This window comes from Triturus cristatus, chromosome 11, assembly GCF_964204655.1.
Source record: "Triturus cristatus chromosome 11, aTriCri1.1, whole genome shotgun sequence".
NCBI classification, from domain to species: Eukaryota; Metazoa; Chordata; class Amphibia; order Caudata; family Salamandridae; genus Triturus; species Triturus cristatus.
In genome coordinates, this window is record NC_140594.1 from 664,800,070 (window position 1) to 664,825,442 (window position 25,373).

Here is a 25,373-nt window from a genome sequence, read left to right on the forward strand (position 1 = left end):
GTGTTCATCAGTGACTTATGGAATAGGTGACCCGCCTAAGAAAGTATGTATTAGTGATGTGGGGGTGAGTAGAAGAGGCTAGTGAGATGTGAAATTTGTGGAATTGCTCAAAGGTAAGAGGCGTGTGACATGAGTGAGGTGTGAGAAGGCAAAGATAGCAGAATTATCTGAATGCAGGTGTTGCTTCCTACAGAGGGCACTGAGAGAAGTTGAAAGAGGCTCTCGTCGGTGAAATGTACCAAAAATTACTGCAAAGACATTCACTACTTTTTTCTTAAATATTTAACAGTTTTATTATTAAAATATCAATATGCCAAGTGGAATTGGGATGCCACAGCAGTCTCAATACTTGGACAGCATAGCAACACGAATATTAATACAAATAGCCTCGCTTATACATTTAAATACTTCTGATAACTTAAAAATAAACAATAATACACAAACTGTCTTTGGTGAAGGGCTTCACAAGCGACCAAAACTCACAACACACTTACACAAAGAAATACCAATATTAGTAAAAAATATATTATGTTTCTGTGGATTTTTTTATCGCTGTCACAATAGCTTGTTTTTCACTTAAAACAATTCGTTCTTGTAAACAATGGCGGGGTATTCGGGGAATGCATTCAACCAGCGACTGCATCCCCAGGGAATGGGAAATATATATATTTATATATAGAGAGAGGGAGACAGAGGGAGAGAGGGGAGAGAGAAGAAAAAAAGTCAAGTGTTGAAGAAAAGGGTGTACATAAACAACATTGATAAGAGGTGGTCCACAGCCCTAAATCCCATGTTCACTGCTTGACTCGCCTCAGGTGTCTCAAGTAGGCCTTCCTTCTATTGATTATTTATCAGGCCCCATCAATAGGTTAATAGCACAGTGCTCGAAAAATGAGACCTCACTATTCAGATTTGTCCTAACCCTTGTTTTAGTACAAAAGAGCCCACATGTAGATTTCTCAATCCCCCACAATCCTGACCTGCAGAACCCTCCATTTCACTAATGAGATATTCAATGGCTCCAACAGTGTGCCTTCTACCGACCTACAGAACCCTCTACTATTCCAATGTTAAACTCCTCACACAGCTCTGACAATGCACATCAGTCCTTCTCTGCACAGCTCCTCATGTTCTGAGATCTTCTTACAGGAACTACTAAGCATCTCATCTCTGGCCTGGCGAGCACCCGCCCTCCCAGTTCTGAGATACTCCTACAACTCTTCCCAGGCACCTTAATCCTGACCTGGAGACTCTTCTACTATTACAGTATTGAGGTTCCCACACAGCTCTCCTCAATTCAATCCCAGAAAACTCATCCAGTTCAGAGACCTTCTTCCACTACTGCCAATACACCTCAACCCCGACCTGCAGAACTGTCAACTGCTCCAGTATTGACAGTCGAGGGTGGCTCAGCCAATATACTTCAGTCTGACCTGCAGAACCCTTCCTCTGCCATTGATATACTCGTACAGGTCTAAAAGATCACCACAATCATGCACTGCATAGTGCTCAATATTCTAGGCCTGCCCCAACCTTCAGAAGTATCTTAGGATCTTGGCTTGTAGTGCACTTGTTAACCTGTCACTAAGCTGCTAAGTATCTAAGGCACACGTTCTTTATACTTCTGGAAAAAAAATTCTGCTTAATAGAAGGAGAAGACAGACTCTTCCTTTTATAACTTTCAGGTGCCTGTAGTAGAAGAAGACAGGGCACAGGTGATGACAACGCCTACAACAGTAGCTACTGAAAGCCTCACTGCGAAGCAGTTGCAAAATGGCTGACTGCAGAATCAGAAAAACTTAAAGACAGAAAAGAGGAAATGGAAAACAAAGAGAACGAGGCTGCAGACAGACATGGAAAGGGCCGATAAAAACACCTGGGCTATATAAATAATTGTCTTTCCTTTCCGATTGTTTGTTTTACAAAAATAGACAATAAGTGATCTATTTACAAAAAATGTTCAAATATCCGAATCCAGCTGTTTGGTCCATCTTCAACAATGGGGGCCATGCAGTCTAGGGATTCTTAAATCAGCCCTCCCCAAATTGGCCACCCAAGGCTGTCCAGGCAAACATTGCCAATAAAAGACTGGCTTAAGTCCTCCCCAACTTAAATTAAAATGGTCTCTTCCAGGAGCTCTTCTTTATCAAGCTCTTTCGAAATGAAGATAATAAAAGTGAAGAGTCTGTATCTCAGAAACATTCATCAAACCTGGGGGCCACCAGTCCAGGAAACGAGAGATCTGAGTGAATGAAGATACACCAGCTGGAAATGATGCCTTCCTTGTCACTCTTGCTGATGACCCTTGGACACTTCCCCAAGGTGATCCAGAGTCCTGGTGTCTTATAGAAGCGATAACGTACACCTTGGCAGGTGATCATCCAGTCCTGCTGAGTCCCATGTAAAATATGCTCCTGGCTATGCAGCCGACATTCAGGCACCAAATCTATTTGGATTGCAACCTCCTTTTTAGCCTTGTGGCGATCCATCTAACAATCTGTGCCCCGGCATTTGATCTCTGTTCTGGAGTGTCCAGGGCTTTCGGTCTCGAGTCTTCAACCATCAGTCTCCATGACTCCTTGCTCTCCATACTCTTAGCTTGAGGGCGAGTTGCTGCTATAGAGAACTGCACCCAATGCCAGCCAAGTGAGCTCATGGCTTTCTCACTATCCCGTCTTCACAGCATAACATCTGCAGGCAGGGAGAGTGGGAGCGGTGTGGAAGATGACACAACCGGAATCCGCAATACCTTGCATGCTCAGATGAGTATCTCCACCATGTCAGAGTGATCTGGCGTCCTGTTGAGGGTCAGCGATGCCAAGGTCTCTGCAAAATAAGGAAAGGAAAACATTATAACCAAGCCTCATTTTTGTATGCCAAGATAACTTAGAAATTAGCACCCATAGCAACAGCCCACAAGGACAATATCAACATGAACCACTAGACTGCTGAAAAATTGGGCGAGGCAGATTTCTGCTGCAGAGACAGAATAAGACACTGCTGTCTCCATCGGACAGTCCAAACCAGAAGATCGGGAATGTCTGTTGAAGAGAACCCAGAAGACCAGGCTGTTTCCAGTAGAGAACCCAAACAGCCTGCCATTCTAAAGCAGAGAACACTCAAGACGCAGTCTCTGGAACTGAACTAATCCTTTCTTCTGCTGTTAAGTTTGTGCACAAACTGTTCCTTATCGAATTCAATAGTTAATGACCATGGGGCAGAAGACAAGTAACAGAGAGTATTTGTATTAACATGCCACAATGCCCACGCATTGGCAGGGGGTTGGAACCATTGGTCTGCGTGGGTTGGGGAATCTTGGCCATTGGTGGGGTTGGGGGGGGCGATTGGAGGGTAGGGGTTGGGGGGGTGGTGGTGGTGGGGGTGTTGTTGGGGGTGCTCGGGCTGTGGGGGGTGGCTGGGTTGAAACTAAAAGGAAACTGAGTGTGTCTGACTATATTTACTTATTTTGTCTACTTGTTAACATGGACTTATTGTATTCACGGGGCCAAGAGCAGATAACTCTCTATAGACAATTCAATTCTGATCTCAATGTCTAATAAGGAAAGTTTGAAGTTGCTTTCTCTGAATGTTAATGGCTTAAATAATTTTAAGAAAAGACGCGCTATGGAAGTTTGGTTAAAAGCTGAGAATCCCTCGGTTATTTTGTTACAGGAGACTCATATTTCCTCTTCTAAACTAGATGGGTTCTCTATGCTTAAATCCTGGGCCTCGTTTCGGTGCCTTTCATCATGTGATTTATCTCAGCGTGGGGTGGCAATATTCTTGAATAAGAACCTTTGCGCAGATATTATTCAATCACAACAGGGTGGTGCAGGACGTTGGTGTTGGGTCTTATGCAGAGTCAAAGCTAGGCAGAGACCGTTTATCTTTGTTTGTTGTTACGTACCTTTAACAGATGATGCTAGTTTGTATGAAGACTTGTTTCAATCTCTATTGATGGTCTCAGGTGATATCGTGATTGGTGGGGACTTTAATTTGTTAATGGATCCGCACTTGGATACATCATCCCAATTATCCAAACAACTTAAACCGAAAGTCTTTCAAACCATTTCACATTATATTAAACTATTCGATCTCTCTGATCACTGGCGGGCTGATAATCCCTCTAAAAGAGATTATACCTGCTGGTCGGGTAGATTTAAATCTTCATCCCGCATTGATTTTTTTATTGCTTCACGTAACCTTAAACTCGGTTTTTCTAATACGGTGTTTAATGTATTTTCAGATCACGCTATGCTTATTCGGGAGTTCGTGTTTGGGGACATTAGAAGATCCCCTAAAAGATGGGTCTTCAATAGAGCTTATCTCAGTGACGATAAATGGGTCTCTGAATTAAAAAATAAGATTAAAGACTTCATAACTTTTAATATGGGCACTGCCCCCATAAGTATAATTTGGGATGCCCTAAAGGCTTTCATTCGCGGAATCATTATAGGGAAAGATGCGGCTATGTTAAAGGCATCTAGGGCTCAAATCAAACTACTGGACTCTCGTATTCAGACACTTAGCGTCCAGAGGCAACAAAACCCCTCACGATTGGTTAAAGAACAATTAATGGAAGCTAAACAAAAATACACTACTTTTTTATATGACCAGGGCGAGGCACTTTTTCGTACCCAATATCAAAAAATATGAAGAAAGCAATTTCACTGGGAGATTCTTGGCCTGGCAGGCCAAGGAACAAGCAGCATCTAATTTAATTCGGGAGTTAAAATGTCCGGTCTCACATCAATCCACAACAGACCCAGATAAAATAGGTGCGATAATGCTTTGTCATTATCAAAATATATATTCACACCAGCTTAGCATTAACCAGTCCAAATTAAACTCTTTCTTACGGCAGGCTGAGATTCCTTCTCTTTCCCACCCCGACGAGTTAACCATGGCAGATGGATTTTCTTTGGAAGAGATAGAGGGGGTGGTAAAAAATCTTCCATCTGGGAAAGCTGCCGGTCCGGATGGACTCCCTGCAGAGTTTAAGGTTTTTTTTTCTTCTTTCTCTAATTTGTTGTTACTTTTGTTCAACTCTATGTTGTCTGGAGCCTCAATCCCTGACTCCTTTCGCGAGGGCACTGTGGTCAGCTTCTTGAAGAAGGGGAAAGATGCTACTGATCCTAATTCATATCGCCCCATTACCCTTTTAAATTCGGACTACAAGATCGTCACTAAATTATTGGCTATTCGATTTAATCGCATCTCTTCTGATTTGATCCATACAGACCAAAACGGTTTTATTACCGGTAGACAGCTTATGACTAATACTCACTATCTGGCAGAAGCTTTGGATTACCTGGAGACACGGAGAATCCCTGCACTTATTTTGTTATTCGACGCAGAAAAAGCTTTTGATTTGGTGGTTTGGGAGACACTTTTTGTTATCTTGCAGCATTTTCATATTCCAGGCATCGTTATCAACTTCATTCGTAATCTTTATTCTGGTGCTAAAGCTAATATTATTATTAATTCACATTTGGTTGGATCTGTTGCAGTTAACCGTGGAACTCGTCAGGGTTGTCCCCTATCACCGATTCTTTTTGCCTTTTTTATCGAACCCCTCGCCATAGCTATTCGTAAGTCTGCAGAGATTTCACCCCCAATCCCATTTATGTCTAAGATAAAACTTTATGCTGACGATATCATGTTGCTCATTAATTCCGATTTGCAGTCTCAAGCTCAGACATTTCAGATTTTTGAGCAATATGAATCTTTCGGGGGCTACAGGATTAATAAAAAAAAGACCGAAATATTGATTTGTGGCAATCACATTCCAGAATTACATCCGGATTTACGCGGTTGCATAAATAGTAAACCGAAAAGATATTTGGGGGTGTTTTTTTCTTCTTCAGTTACAGATCTTTTCGGTTTGAATTTTGTTCCCCTTCTTCAAAGGGTTCGTTCGATGTTAACTCGCTGGAATAAATTGCCTTTATCATTACTAGGCAGAGTTGCCCTGATTAAAATGTCCATTTTACCATTGTTTAACTTTCTGTTTTCAACAATTCCGTGTTTTCTCCCAGGGTCTTTTTTTTCTAAAATAGAATCCTTATTCTCAAGTTTTCTGTGGTCACATAAAAAGCCCCGGATTGCGTTGACTACCCTTTATGAGGATTTAGATAATGGCGGTCTGGCACTTCCAAACATTAGAGAGTATTATTACGCCTATTTTGCTCAGTACTTATCTCGTTTCAAGGTCCCTTCGCCGATTCCAAATGATTATATTAGTTTTTTTTTCGATTTAATTTTTTCCGAGAGTCAAATATCCTCCCCTCTTCAAATACCCAAATCTCCAAAATTGGTTAGGTATAAAATACTTGCTTGGTTTTTTATGAAGCGTAAGGCTTTGATTAGTCGATACTCTATCTCTCTTTTCAATACTTCCTCTTCGCTGATTAATTTACTCTCCTCAAGAGGGCAGGTGGTAAGCCCGCATTTAATGGGCTATTGGTCTAAAGCCGGCTTTAGCACAGTAGGCGATTTTTTACATCACTCTAGGTGGTTAACTCCGTCCGAGATGCGCCTACTACTTTCAGGCAACTTTTTGTTAGCCGGGTCTTATTATTTAATCTATAAACTTTTACTGTTGTTTGCTCCCACCTCCTTTACTCAGATTTCCCCTTTTAATAATGATCTCCTGTTCAATACTACTTTAATAAGGAAACCTGGTGAGTGGAAACGTCATCTTGCCCAGATCAAACAAGATGATTTAGAATTGAAAGCAGTTAAAAAATGGTGGGAACACGAAAAGCAGGTTTTATCTTTAACGACGTGGCGGACTATTAATAAATATAATTTCTCCACTTTACGGGGAGCCAATTGGCGTAGAATGATATTTTTTGGGAAATGGCTCCTCTACTATACCCCGGCGGTAATTGCCAAAATGTTTAGTAATTATACACCGATTTGCTTTCGTTGTCAAAGTTTTGCCCCTGCTAACTGGACACACGTCACAGTTGAATGTTGCATGATCAAAGAGTTCTGGAGAGATATTTTTGCTTTTTTATCTTCTATTTTGCATATCCAGATATCTTTAAATTCCAATTTGATGCTGCACGGTTTGGATCAGAATCTAAATATCTCTGTCTCACATGCTAAACTTCTGTTTATTTGCATGGCAGTGGCAAGATCATTGCTTCTTCAGAATTGGCGATCAACTCAGACTCCATCCTTCTATGAATGGTTGCGTAAAATGCAAAGAGTTAAGATTAGTGAGCGTAACTATGCAGCGAGGATTGGAGGGGGGAGAAAATTCGATAAAATTTGGGAAAACTTTTTTTGACTCTCTTTTCATTTAGGTCGCCTTCTAATTGTTTTTGTTATTGTACAAAGATCTTGGTTCATTGTATCGGCGATGTTTTTGGTTTTTTGTAATGCGATACTTTATGTCTTAACTTGAATGTTGTATGACACCTTCAGTTTCAACAATAAAAAAAATTAAAAAAAAAAAAAAAAAAAAAAAATACATGCCACAATGCAATAATGGATGGCTGCTGAGACTAGCTAATGATTCTTAGAGTTTACATGACTCACGCTTAAACCAGCCTTTGGGGGTTGGGGCAGCAGGTACATTAAGGCAGTGGATTATTGCAGGAGAACATGTCATGCTGATGTATGAGGGGCTGCCAGTAGGAAAAATGAGCACCAGGCCTGAGCCAGTCCCGCAGCAGACCTACTAGCAACACAGCTCCATCTATGGTCGTGGAATTCTTGAAGTAGGGTCTATGTAGTGTGAGTATCTTTCAGAGCTCCGTGAGGCAATATTTGCAGCTGGTTCAGGGAACACATAACCCACTTAAGTGACTACAGAGAGCCCTGTAAACCAGGGTTGCACATACATGGATTATAAAGTTTCATCTCCCGCAGTTTGAACTTACGTCACAACACCCTGATTACTTTGGCTAGGAGAAAGAGGGTGGGTAGTGTGGGGTGGGAGGAATCGAGGAACTAGCATTGAATATTTAACATGCCTGTGGCTTGGAGCCATCTTACCACACAAGCACAAAACCAGCACAGGCTGCTCTGAGCAAATACCAGAGAACATCTGCTTCCGTTTCATCCAACCCAAAGTGTTTCGTCAAATATGCTCGTAAATCTTTATGGTTGTAACTATTTGTGGGGCTTTTGTTTTTTTTTGTTCGTGCTGCACAGGCTCTGTCCAGTATGTGGAGAAGGGGGCATTGCAATCTACAAGGTGTCCCTAATGGGAAACTGGTATGCACACCCCAAATACAGCAGGCTCGTGCAAAGAGGTAATGAGCTCGAGCAACATTTCTAGAATGTTCTTCTCTAACTATGCTCCCCTTGTCAGCAGGACACTGCCTGCATTGGGGTCGCAGACTTTGCTCTCATTTCACTAAGAAAACAAAAGAAGTGTAAAAGGAAGGGCCAGGGGTGAAAATGTGGTGCGATATTGTAACCCTGTCACCGGACGCAAATCCAGTTCCACAGCGGGTATGTGTGACCATGGCATGCCCCCGTGTTTCCTTGTGCCTCAGTGGTATGGGCAGCCATTTCCTGAAATGAGGACAATCAGCAGCTGTAGCCGATGGGCGGCCCCTTTACAGGCGGAGAAGTGGTCCTTTCCCACTCATGGCTTTGCCGTTGCTCAGAGCAGGTTGTCAGCCACACGCATGCGCGCTGTTCCCAGGTGCGCGCGGCACGGATTCCTGGGCATTACTCACGGGCCGCAGCGAGAGTAGTCGGCGTTTACCTCAGCACTCAGCTATGCAGGGCTCGGCCTTTATCAGCCTTGGCGGGAGCGGGAGGAGGGTGGGGCTGGGAAGAATTACAGGTGACTGAGTTTACGGAGCAGTGCTCTCATGGGGCACGCAACATCACACCACCCAGGCCCACTGACGTGTGGTCGAAGGCTCAGGAGAACCGAAAAGGGCAAGACTAAGCCATCGTTTTTATAGCATTAACCGCTGATGGAGTAAGTGGAAAATGTGGTTCTTCATCAAAATTTCCGACATCTTTGGACACTAAGGTGCGTTTAGTTCAGTAAGAGTGCAGCAAAAAACATGGCACGTTTCCAAGTCGTGTTGGCTGCTTCTGAAATGGGAGCTCAGTCTTTGTGCCCACTCATTTTTGAATCGCATTGTGGGTGCCTTTTGGAGGCCAGTGGGGAACTCTAAGCCCCCTTCCAGCTCTCCTTGTTTGTATTGATGACCAAACGCCCAGGCTTTGTGTTTTTATCCATGACAGACTTTTTTGAACTTGTCCAACCTCTACTCTGTTCTAAACTTGTCACGGTTTAATGTGTGGTCTCATCAATACTCTACAAACTTAACCGACTGCCCTTTAACCACTACTCACTACACTGTACTTATTAACTTTATGTGCCTGGTATTCGACTCCTTCCTTGGTGTCTGCATTGCACAGCAGAACAAACTATTATGGTTGTGCCCAGATATTTACATAGCGCTAAATTTCAATAGCCAGCCAGTTTAATAGCCCTTCTGAAGTATATGGGATCTGAGGCACAAGAGCATGCATTTGTTCATTTGTCCATGGTCAGGTGGTAAAGCTAAAGTTAGAACCCATGTCACCTAAAGTTACAGTGGGTAATTTTGCCTTAGTTCATTAAATAGAACCCCTTTGTTCATCGTCATAACACCCATGTATCTTTGGCTATACTCCCTCCTGAAACACTACTAGAAAAGCATTTTGCATAGGTGATTTTGAGTACGGTGGGGGGCGCATTAGCTCTTTGTTGGGTCTTACCTAATGAGGATGCTGCACTGCCACTAAATTGGTGCTCCAGGCTCGTGGTAGCCTGCTCTGCCGCTCGCTCAGTCTGGGTGCTTCCATCCTTACTGCCATGCTTAGCATGCCCCGCCTGAAGACCATTTGAAATTGCCGCAGTGTCCTCCGGTACTAGTTTGTCTGTCAAAATATAAGACAAGAGTAAGCTTCTACTCTACAGCATGTGTCAAGCATTAAGCCAAAAATCGCAATGATAAAAAGACCAACAGGACTATCTAATTCACCTAAATGGGTGTCTCCATTACTGTCACTAAGCATCTAAGGCATTCCAGATGCGAGTGGGAAATGAGTGGGACTCTATTGAACTGTGTGACGCCAGTGACTTGTGATGAAAGGAACATGGTGAGAATCGGAGCAGATACACTGACCCCCAAATCTGGAACCTTACATTTGCGCTAGATCTAGAATGAAGTCTTCATTGCCTGTCTCTACATAAAACCCAGATTCAAACAACCATAGACTGTCCACCTACCTAAGCTTCCTCTGGGTGCAGTGTCGGCAAGCCGCTCACTCAGCTGGGGTCCCTGCCAGCTCTGGGTGCTTAGTGCAGCAAAGATGGACGGCACTGACTTGGCTGGCCGCAGGGGGCTCTGGAGGGCCCTACCGTTCTCCTTACGGGTGCGCTGATGAAGGACTTTGATGACAGCATCCTTCTCTAGGATCTGAGCATGTAGAGTTTTGATCCTGGAAGAGACAAAGAAATAACAAGGGTTAGGGTCAGGTCATACACAGATATCACACTAGGTCTAACATGCGAAATCATCTGATTTTCTTTGTAACAATTGTTAACATTTCACCAATGGACAGAGGGGCCCTTATACTTTGCATGGCAACTTGAATAGGAACCTTTACCTCTTGGTGTGTGCCAGTTGTTTGAGTGACTGAAGTCATTATTTAATGAGGGTTTCTTATCTGCACTCTTGTTTGACCAACTGTAAAAGTATGACAAAGCCTGGAGGGCGGAGGGGGCTTTATCACATCACACATATCGGGGTGGACTAATAACTTTTTATGGAACCCAATGTAATGGTTTGCATGTATACACAAACACACACACACACACAAACACATACACACCTGTTTTCCATCTCCTGATGCCGGTGGTTGGCCATCACAAGGTCTTCATTGAAGCTGCTGTTGGGTGAGTTCCGTGGCGAGTGGTTGATTATGGTTGTGTCTCGCTGTGCAGCGGCTGTGGCAGCAGCATCCATGGCAAACTGCCTCATGGTGCACTCTTCCAGATACTTCTGTTCCCACTTGGTCATGTCTGCCTCCAAGGCCAGAATATGCTCCTCCTTCTCGCGCAGCTGTGCTGACAGCAACGAAGGACTGAGCTCGGGGCTCGCACCGCTCTGCATCATCGTTTGCCTCTTCATGGACAAAGCAGGAAAGTGTGGGTTAGAGTATATTCCACAACACTCTTTTTTCCCTTTCCACACTAATGCCAATTGAGATATACATGCAGCCACATTACACATATAACTTTTGGAAAAGTTCTTACGATCCACACTTTCTACAGTGTTCTTAAAGCATAACATATTCTAATTTCTAAGATGGTCCTTTTCATCTTGAAATAAACACATTGAGGAAAAATAAAATACAGGATATTATATATTTTTATATTTAGGGAAGCCTTTCTGATGATAATGCCCTGGAAAGAAGACAGCTCTTCTCTCGGAATGGGAACTGTGACAGAAGTTTATTTCTTCAGAGTGGTGTCCAGAGAGAAGATGAATATATGCCTTTCTCACCTAGGAGAAGACCACAGGAAATATATCTTTATTAGGGAGGAAACTACAGAAAGGAGATATGTCTTCTGCAATGTTAGAGGCGTTAAGTTGAGTGTTCCCATAGGGTGTAGATCTAAACTGAATGAAAACTATTATAGGGTTGCTTTGGCCAGCCAAGATGGTGACTTTCAGCACATGATGTCAACACTCAGAGCTGGTCCAGAACAGAACTCCTGACCATGACATCTTGACCACATAAGACCCTAAGAGAGATCAACTCACCTGCTGGGATCTTATGATCTTCAGCTCCTGCTCTAGTCGGGTGCGCAAACGTGTCTCCAGCTGCTCTCGCTTCTCGCAGGCAGCCTGCAGCTGGCTCAGGGCTTGCTGCAGCCGCTCCACCTTCTCCACGTATGCCCGTTTCTTTCGAAGCTCGTCTTCCATCTTGACCGCCCTTGTCTGTGCATTGCTCAAGGCCTGCTCCAGGAGCTCAGCCCGGCGACGTTGGTCCTCGCTCGCCCGCCGCAACAGGGACACTTCCCTTTCGAGCTTCTCTCGCTCCTGTTGTTCTTCATGGTCTAAAAACAAGAAAAAAAAGAAATACCCTTGAGCCTGGTACCTGAGGGGTGAAACGGCCACAGTTCGTATGCAAGAGCAGATTCTCACGGTAGACGTCTGAGCCTGGATTTCTTTCCTTTGAACCGTAGCATCACAAAATTAACTAAACAGCCCAAGACAAACACTGAGGCAGTCACGTGACATGGGGTGGGGAACACAGTGCTAGGAAGGCATCAGTTTCAGGATGCAGATCCTGGACTGACTGGCTCCAGTTCAGTCTCCGCATTCCCTCTCTGGGCAGAGATCCATGCCCCGCCCCAGGCAAGAGGCAAAGCTGTGGAGCGGGGACTGCATTACAGGCGAAGGACGTCAGGGAAACAACCTTCAAAGATTAACAGTACGGTATGTCTCTGGACAACAACGTCTGCAGCAACCAGGAGAGAAATGGCAGGCTGGAGTGGCATAGATGACGTCAGAGGTAGACACCCCGTAAAGAGCATGGTAGCGAAGCAAAGCTGCGACAACCTTCTGCAAGCACTCACAAAGCGCAGCATTTTGAGCCTTTTGTGGGAGCACTACTTGAATTGTGTGAGACGCTTAATAGTTATTAGACCTCAATTAGGTTGGTCTGCATTGCTCCAGAAGGTGACCACCACCAAAGCTTTCTGGTTTTTAGGATCCTGTTCTAATTGAACACTTATTTGTTACAGTGTCGCCAAATGTAACCTTTCCTTGGAAAGCAAGCCTAACGCTGCTTCACAACCAGGGGGGTCGTTTCTTTAATGTTGCGAAGTATGAGCCTGTATGACAAAACAGATGGAAACCAACATTGGGGAGAGCCGGGTAGATAACTGACTCTTGCCCATCCCCATAGACTCTAGTCCTTTTTATACTGCACTTCAATGCCGAGGTAACTAGGCCAGCCCAAGCCAGTCTCACTGTCCTGCAGGCTTCTCAGATGCAGCAACCAGTTCAAACCCTAAATTATCCCGCCAGCCATCCTTGTGAACAAGTCTTGTACAGAGTGCCACGTCTGGACTGGGCGAGCCAGAATTTCTGCCCCGATTTCGGCATCAGGATCCGACCCTGGGGGTGCGGGCAGAAAAGAATGCTCGGAAGCCCGGAGCACACAAGGCACGAGGCCCGAGAGCAGGGCCTGCCACAGTCACGGGGGAGAGGGCAGCAGGAGGGAGGAGGTCAGCTTCTGGGAAGGGCGGGAACAGCCCTTGGTATGTGTGGAATTCAGGTCACGCTGAGCTCGGGGCTGATTAATGGCCGACCCTGAGTGCCAAAGCACAGCTCAGTGTTCCCAGGGGGACGGCAAAGGCATTTCTAGGAGAGGGCTCCTCCTCAGAGGGGGCTGTGCCTGCCCCCTCCCTGACGCCGCATTGTTCCTTTCTGAAGGGCCCTGGGAAGCAGCTGCAGTACTGTTCCGTCTGTCCTGAGGAACGCGTACCTTTGGCAAACAGAGGCAACTCTGCCAGTGCACCCCAGTAATGGTATGCAGACCTCCTTATTCCAGAAGCGTGGCCCCCAGTAACTACTCTATCGCCTATGCTGTCCTCATACCCTGGACTCAAACGGGTCTTTCAACCCAGTTCAATGATGACGTTTCCAGCCCGGGCACACGGTTCAGCCAATGACCCTTAATCTTGAGCTCAAGCACGCGCTAATGTTTTAGCGGTGCAGGGAAGTTTTAAGGCATGGGCAAAGTGGGCTTTGGCCCAGGCCCCCAGGCTTTCAGGGGCACCCTGATAAAGCCAGCTCTGTTCTGCATCGTTTTACCTCGATGACCTAAATAATTCTTAAACATATTGTTTTAAATACAGTTTTCCCTTAATTTATTTTTAATGTGGGTGACGTGTGAGAGTCTATTACAGACATCTTGCAGATACATGTTTTTTTCTGGATTCATGCAACATCCATAAAAAGTTATTTTATATCAAAGCAGGACTTCACTTATGAGAAATGGGAGCGTGGCACAGAGATTATTTGCAGTCATATTAGTGAGCCGCTGTTGTACTACAAAATTGAAAACACACATGGTCCCTGAATATTAGACGTAAACACATTTAGAATAAGGACCAGTGTGCTTGTGCGCTGTCAGGGACCTGGCCATAGAGTGCATGAAAGAGATAAGATTTGTTTGGCCCAGGGCCCCCAAAATCCTTAAGATGTCCTTGCAGCGGCGGGGCCAGTAAACAGCTCAGTCACCACACCTCAACCATTATTCCTAGTTCAGTAGTTCTTCCACACAGATCTGGGGGGGGGGGGGGGGTACTTGGGCCCCAGCCTGCAGAACTCCCTGCTATTTTCGTAACCAGATCATTTTACATCTTGCTCTGCCAGTGCACCTCAACCCCCACCCGTATCAACTCTTGATGGAAGCCCCATATGAAGTGTGCTTGGCGCTGGGGTTTGTTTTATAGAGACGTCATTTTTGGTCACATCCACAGTTACTAGTTTGGCCCCAACAGAGTCACTCAAACGTGGGAGACCCGCATCAAGAACTTACGCTGTGCAAGGAGCTTTGCCACCGTCCCCTGACTGTCATCTCGCTGTTCCAGGGTCTTAACGGCCAGATGTTTGCTAGCAGTCTCCAAACGATCTGTTTAAAAGAAAAATAAGGAATACAGTTAGAAATCACAAAATTCAGGAAAAATGTGGTACTTGCTGCAGGCGAGAGGACTAAGCCAGACCCATTTTGCAACTAAGCTCAATGCTTATACATATAGACACTGCAGGCTCTATACAGCCACTCCCAGCAGACAATATCCAGCCACTCACAGCGCAGAAGCACACTAACCTATATAGCAAAGTCTGCAGAACTTGTCCATCTGCAGGCTCCATATAGGCCAGCCTACTGCTGTACACTGCCCTGCCACCATTGGCTACATTTCTTCCTTATACTCTTCCATCTCACCACGGTGCCTACCTCGGAGCTCCAAGTTGAGGTCCTTCAGCCGCAGCACCTCTCCCTCCAGTTTATCGCGCATGGTTTTCTCCAGCATCTCCCGCTTGCTGGAGGCCTTCATCAGACTCTCATAGTCCTCCGAGATGCGTTCGATCTCTGTTTCCAGCTGCGACAAGAAAAAGTAAGGCAAGCTCAGCATGGCAGCATACCGGAGGCTCAGCCGTGCGCTGCGTCGAGGGAGCATGTGCAAAGTTTGGCATGCAAGAGGGCATGTGCAAGGTTTGTCAGATAGACAACTACAGGTGGTTTACTGTGTAATCTGTGAAATGAATAACCAAAACCTATGCACTGCAGATAAATTGTACATCATGTAACAGACTTTGTGGGCAACGACCTCAACGTTAAAGAATCCACAGAACTTAATTCTAAGGGATATGGAAAACATGACGATTTCAGGTATGAGATTAAACCAATGGCCTGAAGAAGAATATTTTAGTGTGATGCCATTGCTAAATGTTAAGCCCCCACACAGGGACAGCCTTGAGGTACCTAGACGGGTTGTAAAGTGGCTAAATAATCCAGAGAATTGAATGTAATAAAAAATCCACCACCTAAAAAAAATATGGATTTGGAGTTTAATTTATAGACTAATCGCTTCACCTCTGCCTCTTTTAGCCCTGCTTTATGTGTCTGTTCCTTTGTTTTTCTTCCCTACTTTGAACCATTTCCCCCCACTTGTCACCTTCTCGCTGTTCCTTTCATCCTCTCTCCGTCCTTCTCCCTTTGAAGGAATTATTACTTTGCCCAGATTCCCTTTCCCTCTTTCCATTTTCAGTTCCAGTTCCTACACGTCAAACCCCTCCGCCTTCATCACTCCATTCACGCTGCTTCTGCTTCCTGCCGCTGCTCATTTCCCCTTTCCACTTGATTTAATTATTTTTTCTTGTTCCCCTTTTCTTTCTTTCTCTTGCCTGCATTTTTTCATTACCGTCCCTTCTTCCATGACTTCCCATTTTTTCTTGTTTTTATCCTAACTGCTGGCCTTTCGTTATCTATTAATGTAGAGATCCCCTCTAGTCCTCTATAGTCTGTGCCACTGTTGGCCTGAGTAGCGAATCCCCTACTGACCACCTGCTCAAAGATAAGCAGACATGGCACCTTCGGACCCCTGTCAATCTTGCGCACAATGGTTCTTCAGTGGGCGGTTGGGAATGGGACCAACTGCTGGGGTGCTGGTGAAAGAGTCTCTGTCTGCACAAGGCCCACATGTGCTGGCTCCGTCATTGTACTACAGCATGCCTTAGCAACTGGCAGCTGTTTTAGCACGTGCAGGGGGTGCTGTGTGTATGTGGCTATGTCCCGGGGGACAACATACAAGAGCGGGCCAGTCATCCCCGCCACCTGCTGCTCCATCTATGGCTTTGTTGTGTTTCTTCACTCACTCTTCTACAAAATTTAGATACAAATTCCTCGAGAAGGGAGAGCTTGAGAAGGTCGCCCTCATGTCAGAGACAATTAGTCTGACTGAATGCAATGAACGCCACTATTACAACAGTACATTCCTGCAAACAAGGACTGCGCTCTCAATCGCCCAAAAGCCTTGCCTGCTGAAGCCTCTTGCCTTATTGTAAAAGGTTCCCAACCAAAGGCCTGAGAAGAGACGTTTTTTTCTGACCTAGGGAGGGCCACTGGTATTCGAGTAATGGTACCCCACACATCTCCGCCAATGAAATTCATTCTTGACCTGCACCACCCTCTGCTATTCTAGTCTTAGAACTGGTCACACGGCTTCTCCAGTGGATCTCAACCCTGACCTCTAGGAGCCTCAGATGTTAAGTGCTGAGACCTAACATGTTGCAAGCAGTCAAGAAAAAAGCTATTGGTTCTTTATCGCCTGTTTTGGCATTTTCTTAAGCAGATTTTTAAGATAACCACTGACTGTGCGAAAGATTACAATTTAGATTAATTGAACTGCTACCTTGAAGGTACCAGATTCAAATGACTGAATGTAGTTTATTTTAATGTCTCTCGTAACATAAACGTATATCAAGTGGACATCCAAAAACTATGGAATGACTCTGGCAAATGCGAACCAGAATTGGACACCCTTGTTCTGAAAGCTTCAATTTACTACGCATGCAGTGTCCCGTCAAGGGGAGGCATAGCAAAGGCCGCAGCAATCGATCAAACGATGTGTCCTTAGACTCCCATACCTTCTGGATACGCCCGGCTTTCTTGCTGTAGGCCTGCACCTCTCGTCGCAGCTTCTCATTCTCCCTCAGCAGGACATCCATCTGGGCCATGTGACTGCTGGCGGTGGCAGCCTGCGCTGAAACAAGGGCTTCCATGCCAGCCGGTGTAAGGGATGAAAGGGGGCTGTAGCGTAGGGCAGGAGATTGCGCTGGTGGTGGTGGTGACTGCTGCTGCTGTTGCTGTTGCACATATGGCATTTGGGATTGCACCACCCTGCAGGGGAGACATCAGAAAAGATACACGTGAAGATCTGTACTGACATGAATCAGTCAACTAACTCCAATCAAGCACTATCATGTCGCATGCTATGGATCTCGCAATCTGATTGGGTAATATAGACGTTTACAAATGTAAGGAACTACATTTTAAAGTAAAAAGAGGCACCTCTGATTAAGAAATCTGCTTCCCAATGACATGAAAAGAATACATGGCAATAGCAAATTATCAGCCTAAAACACCCTCTCCTCTAAAGTTAAGAACTGAAAACTGAGCCAAAACTGGGCTCAATAGGAGAAAAGAGCTTTTGTAGTGGTGCAAGCCAAGCCATATTTACAAAGTATAATGTTATGAATTTCTCTTTTTCACGACTTAGAGAACAATACCTTGCCACTGCACATAAAGGTGAAGTCAACCAAACTATAAGCAATTGCAGAAGCGTGTTACTCCCCCAGAAGAACAGCAGTAGACAGGCTATAATATTCTAAACAATCCATAAAAAACACAAATATGCTTTGTTGCTGTAGTTCTTGCTCGTTGTGGAACTGTGAAAGGGTCAAATATGAAATGAATTTGCCTAAGAACCCACAATTACCGTTGGCACGCGGTTACTTCCTATTTACCACCAATAATCTGCCATCTGTACCTAATATTCTAAAACTAGCTCTATCCCTAAGAATATTCCAGTCCAACCAACACATCACATCCAGTTGTAAACCTAGAAAAACCTGCAGCAGGCAAAGAAGCCTTTTTGTTGCAGGCATACTGTTCTACTGTGACAATTGTCATGACTTTTTCTTAAGATACTAATTTTGGTTGGACTGAAAGCCCCAATCTTAACGCACATTGATTCCTAGGATATGCAACATACTGTGTACTATTTAAGTTGGCTATTTTTGACGTCCATAGCTAAATGAAGTTGGGGCCATTCTTGCTCTGGCGACAGTCGGGAACTCCTGGAATCTAAGATGGCGGCCGCCGCCAGGGGCTGGCCTCCTCAGGCATTTCCTACAGTCTTCGCCTGTCTGCGCACGCTGTTCTAAAACGAGACTAGAATTCCTCGGCAATGAGCTGACCCCCGAACAATAAATAAATATGTCCTTCTCTTTTGTTCCCTTGGAAACCGGGGCATTTCCCGTCCAATATTATCGCTTCCTGTCAGTGTCCTACAAGCCAGAGGAGAGTTCATGGCTCGTTCCACCAAACTATAGCTGTGCACGTACCACTGCCAATGGGACAAATCCCACTTTACTGCTGGGAACGAAATGGGTGCTGGGAAGGAGATATTGGGAACTGCCGGGTAGCAAGTGCAGTAGTGAGTGTAATGAGCTGTTGGACAGTGGCACAAATCAGACAGCTCAAGGACGATAGGTGCCGGGAGTACCAGCAGTATTATAGGGCTATGAGCCAGAGTAAAAGTACTTTATGTACTGTGCGACAGTTACGGTTACTCACGTCTGACCTGGAAATTAAAGACCTCAAGACATTAAGCACCAACACTCAACTGAGATACTTGACTGTGACAGAGCCAGGACCTGCAATTTCCGCCTGCACTGTAGTTATTGTGGGGAAGTACGTCCCTGCGCCCCTCTCTGCCACACGTTAGGGGCTGTGAGAAAGTGAGCACCATCTCTCACCTGCAGGTCTGCTGAGCATGCACCGTGGGGTTTCCTGCACTTCCCTAACAGTGTAGGCACTCTGACACATCTTTCATTCCAGTAATGGTTAAATGATCAGAGTCTGCAACCCCTTCCTGTCTGTTCGTGTAGGGGGTGGTGTCCTCAAAGAGACCACTTGTTCTCGTGTGACTGCATGACCTGGAAATCTGGAGCTTCAGTATGAAGGGATGTGACGACAGAGTCACTTTTCCCGTCTCTCCTCCCTAGGCTTTCACTCTCCCACATTCCTTGTGGAAAGGAGCCTGCTAGACTGGCATGGGAGAGGCACAGGGCCATAGATCCTCGCACAAGAGCAAACAAGCCCAAGAGGGCACGGGCAGGCCCAATAGGTGCCACTGGTGTGACGCCCACTCTCACTGTTTGTGAGCACCATTTACTTTGGGCACCTGTCTAACAGGTCTCACTGGGAGGTGCCCACTTCATTACGGTCCTAACGAAGGCTTTATGGATCCTGCTTTTTACTCTTGGGAAACTGCATTGCATTGGCAATTAATATGGCTCCGGTGTAAATACACCTAACCTCTGCCTGAAGCTAGGAGGGCAGGCTTGGCAATGTTTCACCAGTGCCTAGATTGACGTTAGTACCCGTTTTCCCAACAATATCTACGCTTCAATATCTAGCCGTACTCTGGGTTCCACAGCCGTCAACTTTCCTTTGCGTCTGCCTCCTCTTGCACCCTCTGTATCTGTGGGGACATCTTGAGGCCCACTCCAGGAGCTTTTTGATTCTTGTTCCCAAATGGAAAATAAACTAGAAGTTGAGATATTCTCTCTGTGGGATCGGGAACTCATTGGACGGAAGTTCCCAAATGACCCTGATCTGTTGATTTCTGGGATGGTGTCAATATGTATCTGTGCTTGTGTCAATTTTCTGATAAAAGTTTAGGACTGGTTAAACCTCTCCCTTGATAATGTGATTGATTGATGGTAGGTGGTAAACATAAAATAGGAACTATAAAACTTCACTTACCTGACTTCAGGGTGATGGTAGAAGGGCACGTCCCTGGAGTAAGGCTTAGGCTCTAGCTGGTACCCCCCATGGTGATCCTGATCCTGCTGGTATGCTGGATATCCCGGGAGAGCTCCCTGTCCCACCTCAACATAAAGCGCCTTGGAGGTTGGAGGCTGCTGGTGGTGGTGCTGATGCCTGGGCAGCTGTGGGTAGCTGTGTGAGGAGCTGAGCAGGCTCTGGCTCTTGGCGCCAGCCCGCTCGAGGGATAGCTGCATGAGACGCTCACTCAGAGACCTCACGTGCCCATGCTTCAGTTCTTTCAGGGACTCCTCATGGTAGCTCTCGGCGGGTTGGGTTGCTGGACCACGCTGAGCGGCATAGTATTGGGATTGAGCCTTGGCCTCCTCATAAGTGGGCAGCTCTTCCCCTTTGTGCTGCGACTGATACACCCTGTACATGGGATTCTCTGTGTAGAAATGGTCGCAGTGATACTCCTGCCCCTGGGGCTCCTGGCGCGTAGACTGGGGTACGACTTGGCTCTCCTCTTGGTTCAGGTTCTCCAGGGAGAGGCGGGGGCTCCCAGGACTCCCGCCACCTCGCAGGGCCTGCTGCTGTATAGCCAGCAGCGTGCGGTTCTCTGTCAGGTTGCCATACCTAAGCTGCTCCTGGATGAGCCGGTGAAGGACGGTGCTCGACGAATCCTCCGCTGTCCTCATCATGGATCAAAGTGCTGGACCAGCGAAGTGGGGAAAAGAAAAATCTTGAAAAATATCCCTTAAAAAATTATATCCAGAGGCTCCAAAGACCAAAAACACTTCCTGGAGACCTGGGGAAGAAAACAAAGACAAAGGTCACACACAGAGCATGGATAAACTCACCACTAAACCCCAACCTCGAGTTTAACTAGGACTGCACTTATTCCAATTCTGAATGGCATTACTGATTCAGTCAAAACCACACCTTTTAACAGCAAATGCTTCAAATATGAATGAATCTTCCTATGACAGGCCTCTTGTGAAAACAGTGGGGCTTGAGATATCTAGGCAGACTTCTACTACTCAAGACGCACTAGGCCCAGCAAGGCTAGCACACGGCATGCACACAGGTATTTCAGCACAGGCCTTCTGTACGGTCTATGCAGAAAGATAAGTGTTAGGATACATCCAATTAACAATCTAGTATTGCCATGCCCCGTGACGTCATCCCGCAGTGCCGAACCTGCTTGTGCAATAACCATTGGTTGAGGATGCAGCTGCCAGTTCGAACTCACTGTCTCACTATTATACCTGACTAATCAAATCTCTACCCTGGATCGACTGTCATTTGGTCCCTGCTTCCCAGAACAAAGCAATAGCATGTGCATGAACATGTCACCAGAGAATGCTATAAGGCCCACAGCTGGGCATTCATAAACATTGATGCCGCTCTAGATTTTCTTTAGAACAGGTCAATTTAGTGTTCGAAAATAGCACAACCCTGTATACCATAGATTTTCGCATACAGAGGACCTGCTCACACATAGTCTATCCAAGAGAGAAGGTATGAGCAGCTCTAGCTTGGACTTCCCCATCTTCTAGATACAAAATATCCTTGCATATCCTACACGAAGCCGGTTCTTCTAAGCACCTTAACACCCCTCCGCACATATATTTGGTGACCCCTCAGTACACCGTCTACCCACATACGTAATCACTCAAAATGTTCCTATGAAACCTTCAAAACACTTCTTTACAGGTACGATTCCCCAGACTTTACAGGTACGATTCCCCAGACTTCGCATACAGGTTTGTAGGGGTTACTTTCCACTCACCCCTGAGCACAAAGGGGGTCCTCCTCAGAAAAGCTATACAAACGTAGGGACCTCCTCCTGCCCATTGACAATGTAGGCCTCTCTCTAAAGATAGGAGTACCCATAATACTCGGGAAAGGTCTCATTAGAAGCTTTTATGTGTCCACCAGGATAATCAAGGCTTCTGTTAACATATAGACAGATAGGTATGGTGCAGAAACATCACTGTACAGATTTAGAAGGGGCCCTCCTGGTTCCCTGACAGACAGAAAGCCAATGCCTGATAAAGTTCTAACGCAGATACTCTTATGGGAATATCATATGTATAAAGAACTATTAAGATGTGGTGGAAAGGAACCGACCGCAGTCCCCTGCTCTAAACAAGATTTTTTTTCTCTTTTGGCAGGTTTTTTTTTTTACAAATAAATATCGAGATTTTTGGTCATTAGCAAACTCACAAACATTGCACTTCGCTGAGCATCAAATGTATGTGCCATTCAACACGTCAGATATGTTCACACCCTGGCTCAGTGTTTACCTGGCACTCTTTCTCGCACACAAACACACGGCCTTCTTCTGTGTTCACATCAAATAGCTGTTGGTTTTCTGTCTCTCTTCGCCGGGCCCGCTCCTTTGTGCTGTGAATACCTCGGGCCTGACATCACCCCAGAGGCATTCAGGCAGTTAGCATTCCGGCTGAATGGGGGAGCAAGGCCTGGATAATCTGCAGGCCACGCAGAGCATTGCACACAAGGGAGAGGTCCGACCGTGCCGGGCCTGGGGACGTAGAAGGAGCACCTGTACACAGGCCCGCCAGAAGCAGTCTGGAAGGGGGCTATGGAGGCCTTTACAAGGGACGTTGTCTGTAAAAGGACGGGAGAAAGCTGGGTAGAGGCACTGAAACGTCAGGTGCGCTAACCAGCCTAAAACACTCAGACTGCCTGGCATGTGACTGGTTCTTCCGGCCTTTCAGAGGCACCGGCGAGTGTCGAACTCCCCTATTTGCCTGCCATGTGGCTGTGCTTCCGAAGCCCTACAGACTTTCATTCACATTGACACTCTGGAAAGCTCCTAACGCCCCTCGGGCCAAACACCTCTACTTCCGATCAGCCCCTATACAACACTCCTGCCATGGAACATTTTTCAGCTATCTCTGGGAGTGTTTCAGCGTCTCTGAAGGGCAGTGACAAGCACATGACGCAGGCAAACCTGTCTCTCTCGAAGTGTGTCTAAGAGGGAAAGTATGCGAGGCGGGCCGAAGAGGTGAGCAACATCCACCCAGGTGAACAACACAAGCAGCCGTGAAATACAGCGCATGGAACTATCCACGCAGAGGCCGCCATGTCTCCTGCAAGCCCTGCGCCGGAACCGTCTACACAGAAGCAGGCATGTCTCCCCAACCTTTCACACTAGATGGGCTGCGCACGGGGTGCGTTGAGAAAGCGTGACGCAGATTTGTGCCTTCATTTCAAAGCGCTACACTCAACGTTTTCATTTGCATTCTAACCATATTTACCCTATGTATGTCATGCCTATGTTGCATGCAAACATACACAGGTATCGACATGAAAGCTCATTGTAGCTACGTATCCCATATGTCTCTCTGAATTATTCAAAACAAAAATCAACACACAATACTATGTGGTCAGGTTACAAAAAGAAACATTTTAGCTTTAAAAACAAAATAACCGAGGAGGTTTCCTCTCGTCCCATACTGCTACTAGGCTTTCGGGGTCACTGCACCCCCAACACAAGAAGAACCCCACACTTGAACACCCCACCAACACCAACATATGCACACGTGAGGTATTTGAGATTCTAATGAGCAACGCGTTCCAGCTTAACTGATACATATATACATTTTTTCAGCACGTGGCTGGGTATGTACAAGATTTGCTATGTTATGTCTCCAGTCACCACATGGCTGAGTAATGGCTGGTATTTTTACACCCTCGTTGTATGCAGCACGCTGAAACTATGTTAAATGAAGTAAACGTTATTTAAACCAAAACACACAAATAGTGACGCTGCCGTTCATTGCAGTATAGAGCAGGGACGTAGCTTCCATTTGTGCAGCAGGTGCAGTGGCACCGGTCCCAGAAGCCTGAAGGGCCCCCTGAACCCTGATTAGAGCTGTGTTTTTATCATTCACGCCGCGGCAGGAGGCACATTTCCTTTGCGCTAGGGCTCTTGACACATTGACTACGTAACTAGCAAGGTGGTACTTGGAGTGCACACCGGTTGACGCACTGATGTGTGAGTGAAATAACAGCGGCTGGATGTCCCCCTTAAATCGCTCTAAAGACAAAGCATTTGGCCTCAGTTTCCTCCAGCACCCTGGTTAAGGGCCTTGAGGTAATTCAGATTAAAGGATGTATGCAAGAGGAGCGTGCACAGCACAGAAAACACAACATAACACAACACAGCATTACACAATAAAATAACACAAGAACATGGAACCTCATAGGCCAACCAAACAATACTGTCTCCACTCACGACAAAGTAGCAATACAGTTGCCCATTCTACAAACAATGCAGGACACTGCGTTCCAACCAATTATAAGCAGCTTTCAATCTAGATATATAAGATAAGGGACATTGGAAGCTGAAGCGATTGCCCAGGATCACACAAGGTGGTTACTCGTTACGAGCCTGCAGCGCAATCTGCGTTCAATAAGCCGATGTCAAAGCCATACGCATAAATAAATAACATCGTACACTACAGGAGTTGCCGGCGGGCGACCACTATTACAGAGCGGTATGCAATGTATGCTCACCAAACCATAGCAGGGTGCGCGGGGGACAGGCAGGGTGTTCCTTCCTTCCTGGCTGTGGTGCAGACTGCCCCGCTGCTGTGTTTCCCCGGGGCCTGTTCCTGTGGGGTGCTCTGGGCTGCAGTGCCTGCTGCTGAGGTCCTGCCTCTCCGCCGCCTGACACAGCTCTGAGCTCCCCGCAGAGGCAGAAAGGCTTGTTCAAGGGCTGAGCTATGCCAGGAATGCGAGCGGTTCAGGCTCCCCTTGGCATCAAAGCCTAACCACAAATAACCTTCCTTGCTCCCGCCCAGCCGGCCCCTCCCCCAGCTCGTTGCAGTGCCGCTGGCGGGCCAACAGGAGGAGCCAGTAGCAGCCTTGTGGAGACCCGTGTGGCATCCGCACAGAATGCAAACATCAAGTTCACTGTATTTGTGTTTTTATTTTATTATTTGCATAGCTCAGAGTCCCCCGGGGCAACCTTTGCAAATTGTAAAACAGCACGAACAGGTTTCAACAGCTATCTGTTAGAAAACGGGTCTATTTTTGTAAAGAACCGATCTTAATGAATTGCCGAGTGTGAACAATGGAACAACCCCTTTCACTGTAAGGAGGCGAAGAGGAGGGCTTCGTTGCGCCGGGCTGTGCGCCTCGAAGGTCCATGGAGCCCACACACCACTCTGCTGCAAGCAACGTTCTCGCGCGGTATCGAAACGCATCCTTTCTCTTGGCTGCAGCTATAAGTGATT

At 46.1% G+C, this 25,373-nt stretch overlaps 1 protein-coding gene across 1 annotated transcript; it reads right to left on the bottom strand.

Annotated features, from left to right (window-relative positions):
* Positions 1–267: 267 nt before the first annotated feature.
* On the bottom strand, positions 268–24,873 carry AMOTL2 (angiomotin like 2). The gene is made up of 10 exons (XM_085634239.1): positions 24,652–24,873; positions 20,104–20,911; positions 17,199–17,451; positions 15,007–15,151; positions 14,587–14,679; positions 11,796–12,091; positions 10,861–11,153; positions 10,256–10,467; positions 9,742–9,903; positions 268–2,826 (listed from the first exon to the last, which is right to left on the bottom strand). The coding sequence occupies exons 2-10, from the start codon at positions 20,802–20,804 to the stop codon at positions 2,759–2,761; spliced, it is 2,223 nt and encodes a 740-aa protein (XP_085490365.1). The 5' UTR covers positions 20,805–20,911; positions 24,652–24,873; the 3' UTR covers positions 268–2,758.
* Positions 24,874–25,373: the final 500 nt, after the last annotated feature.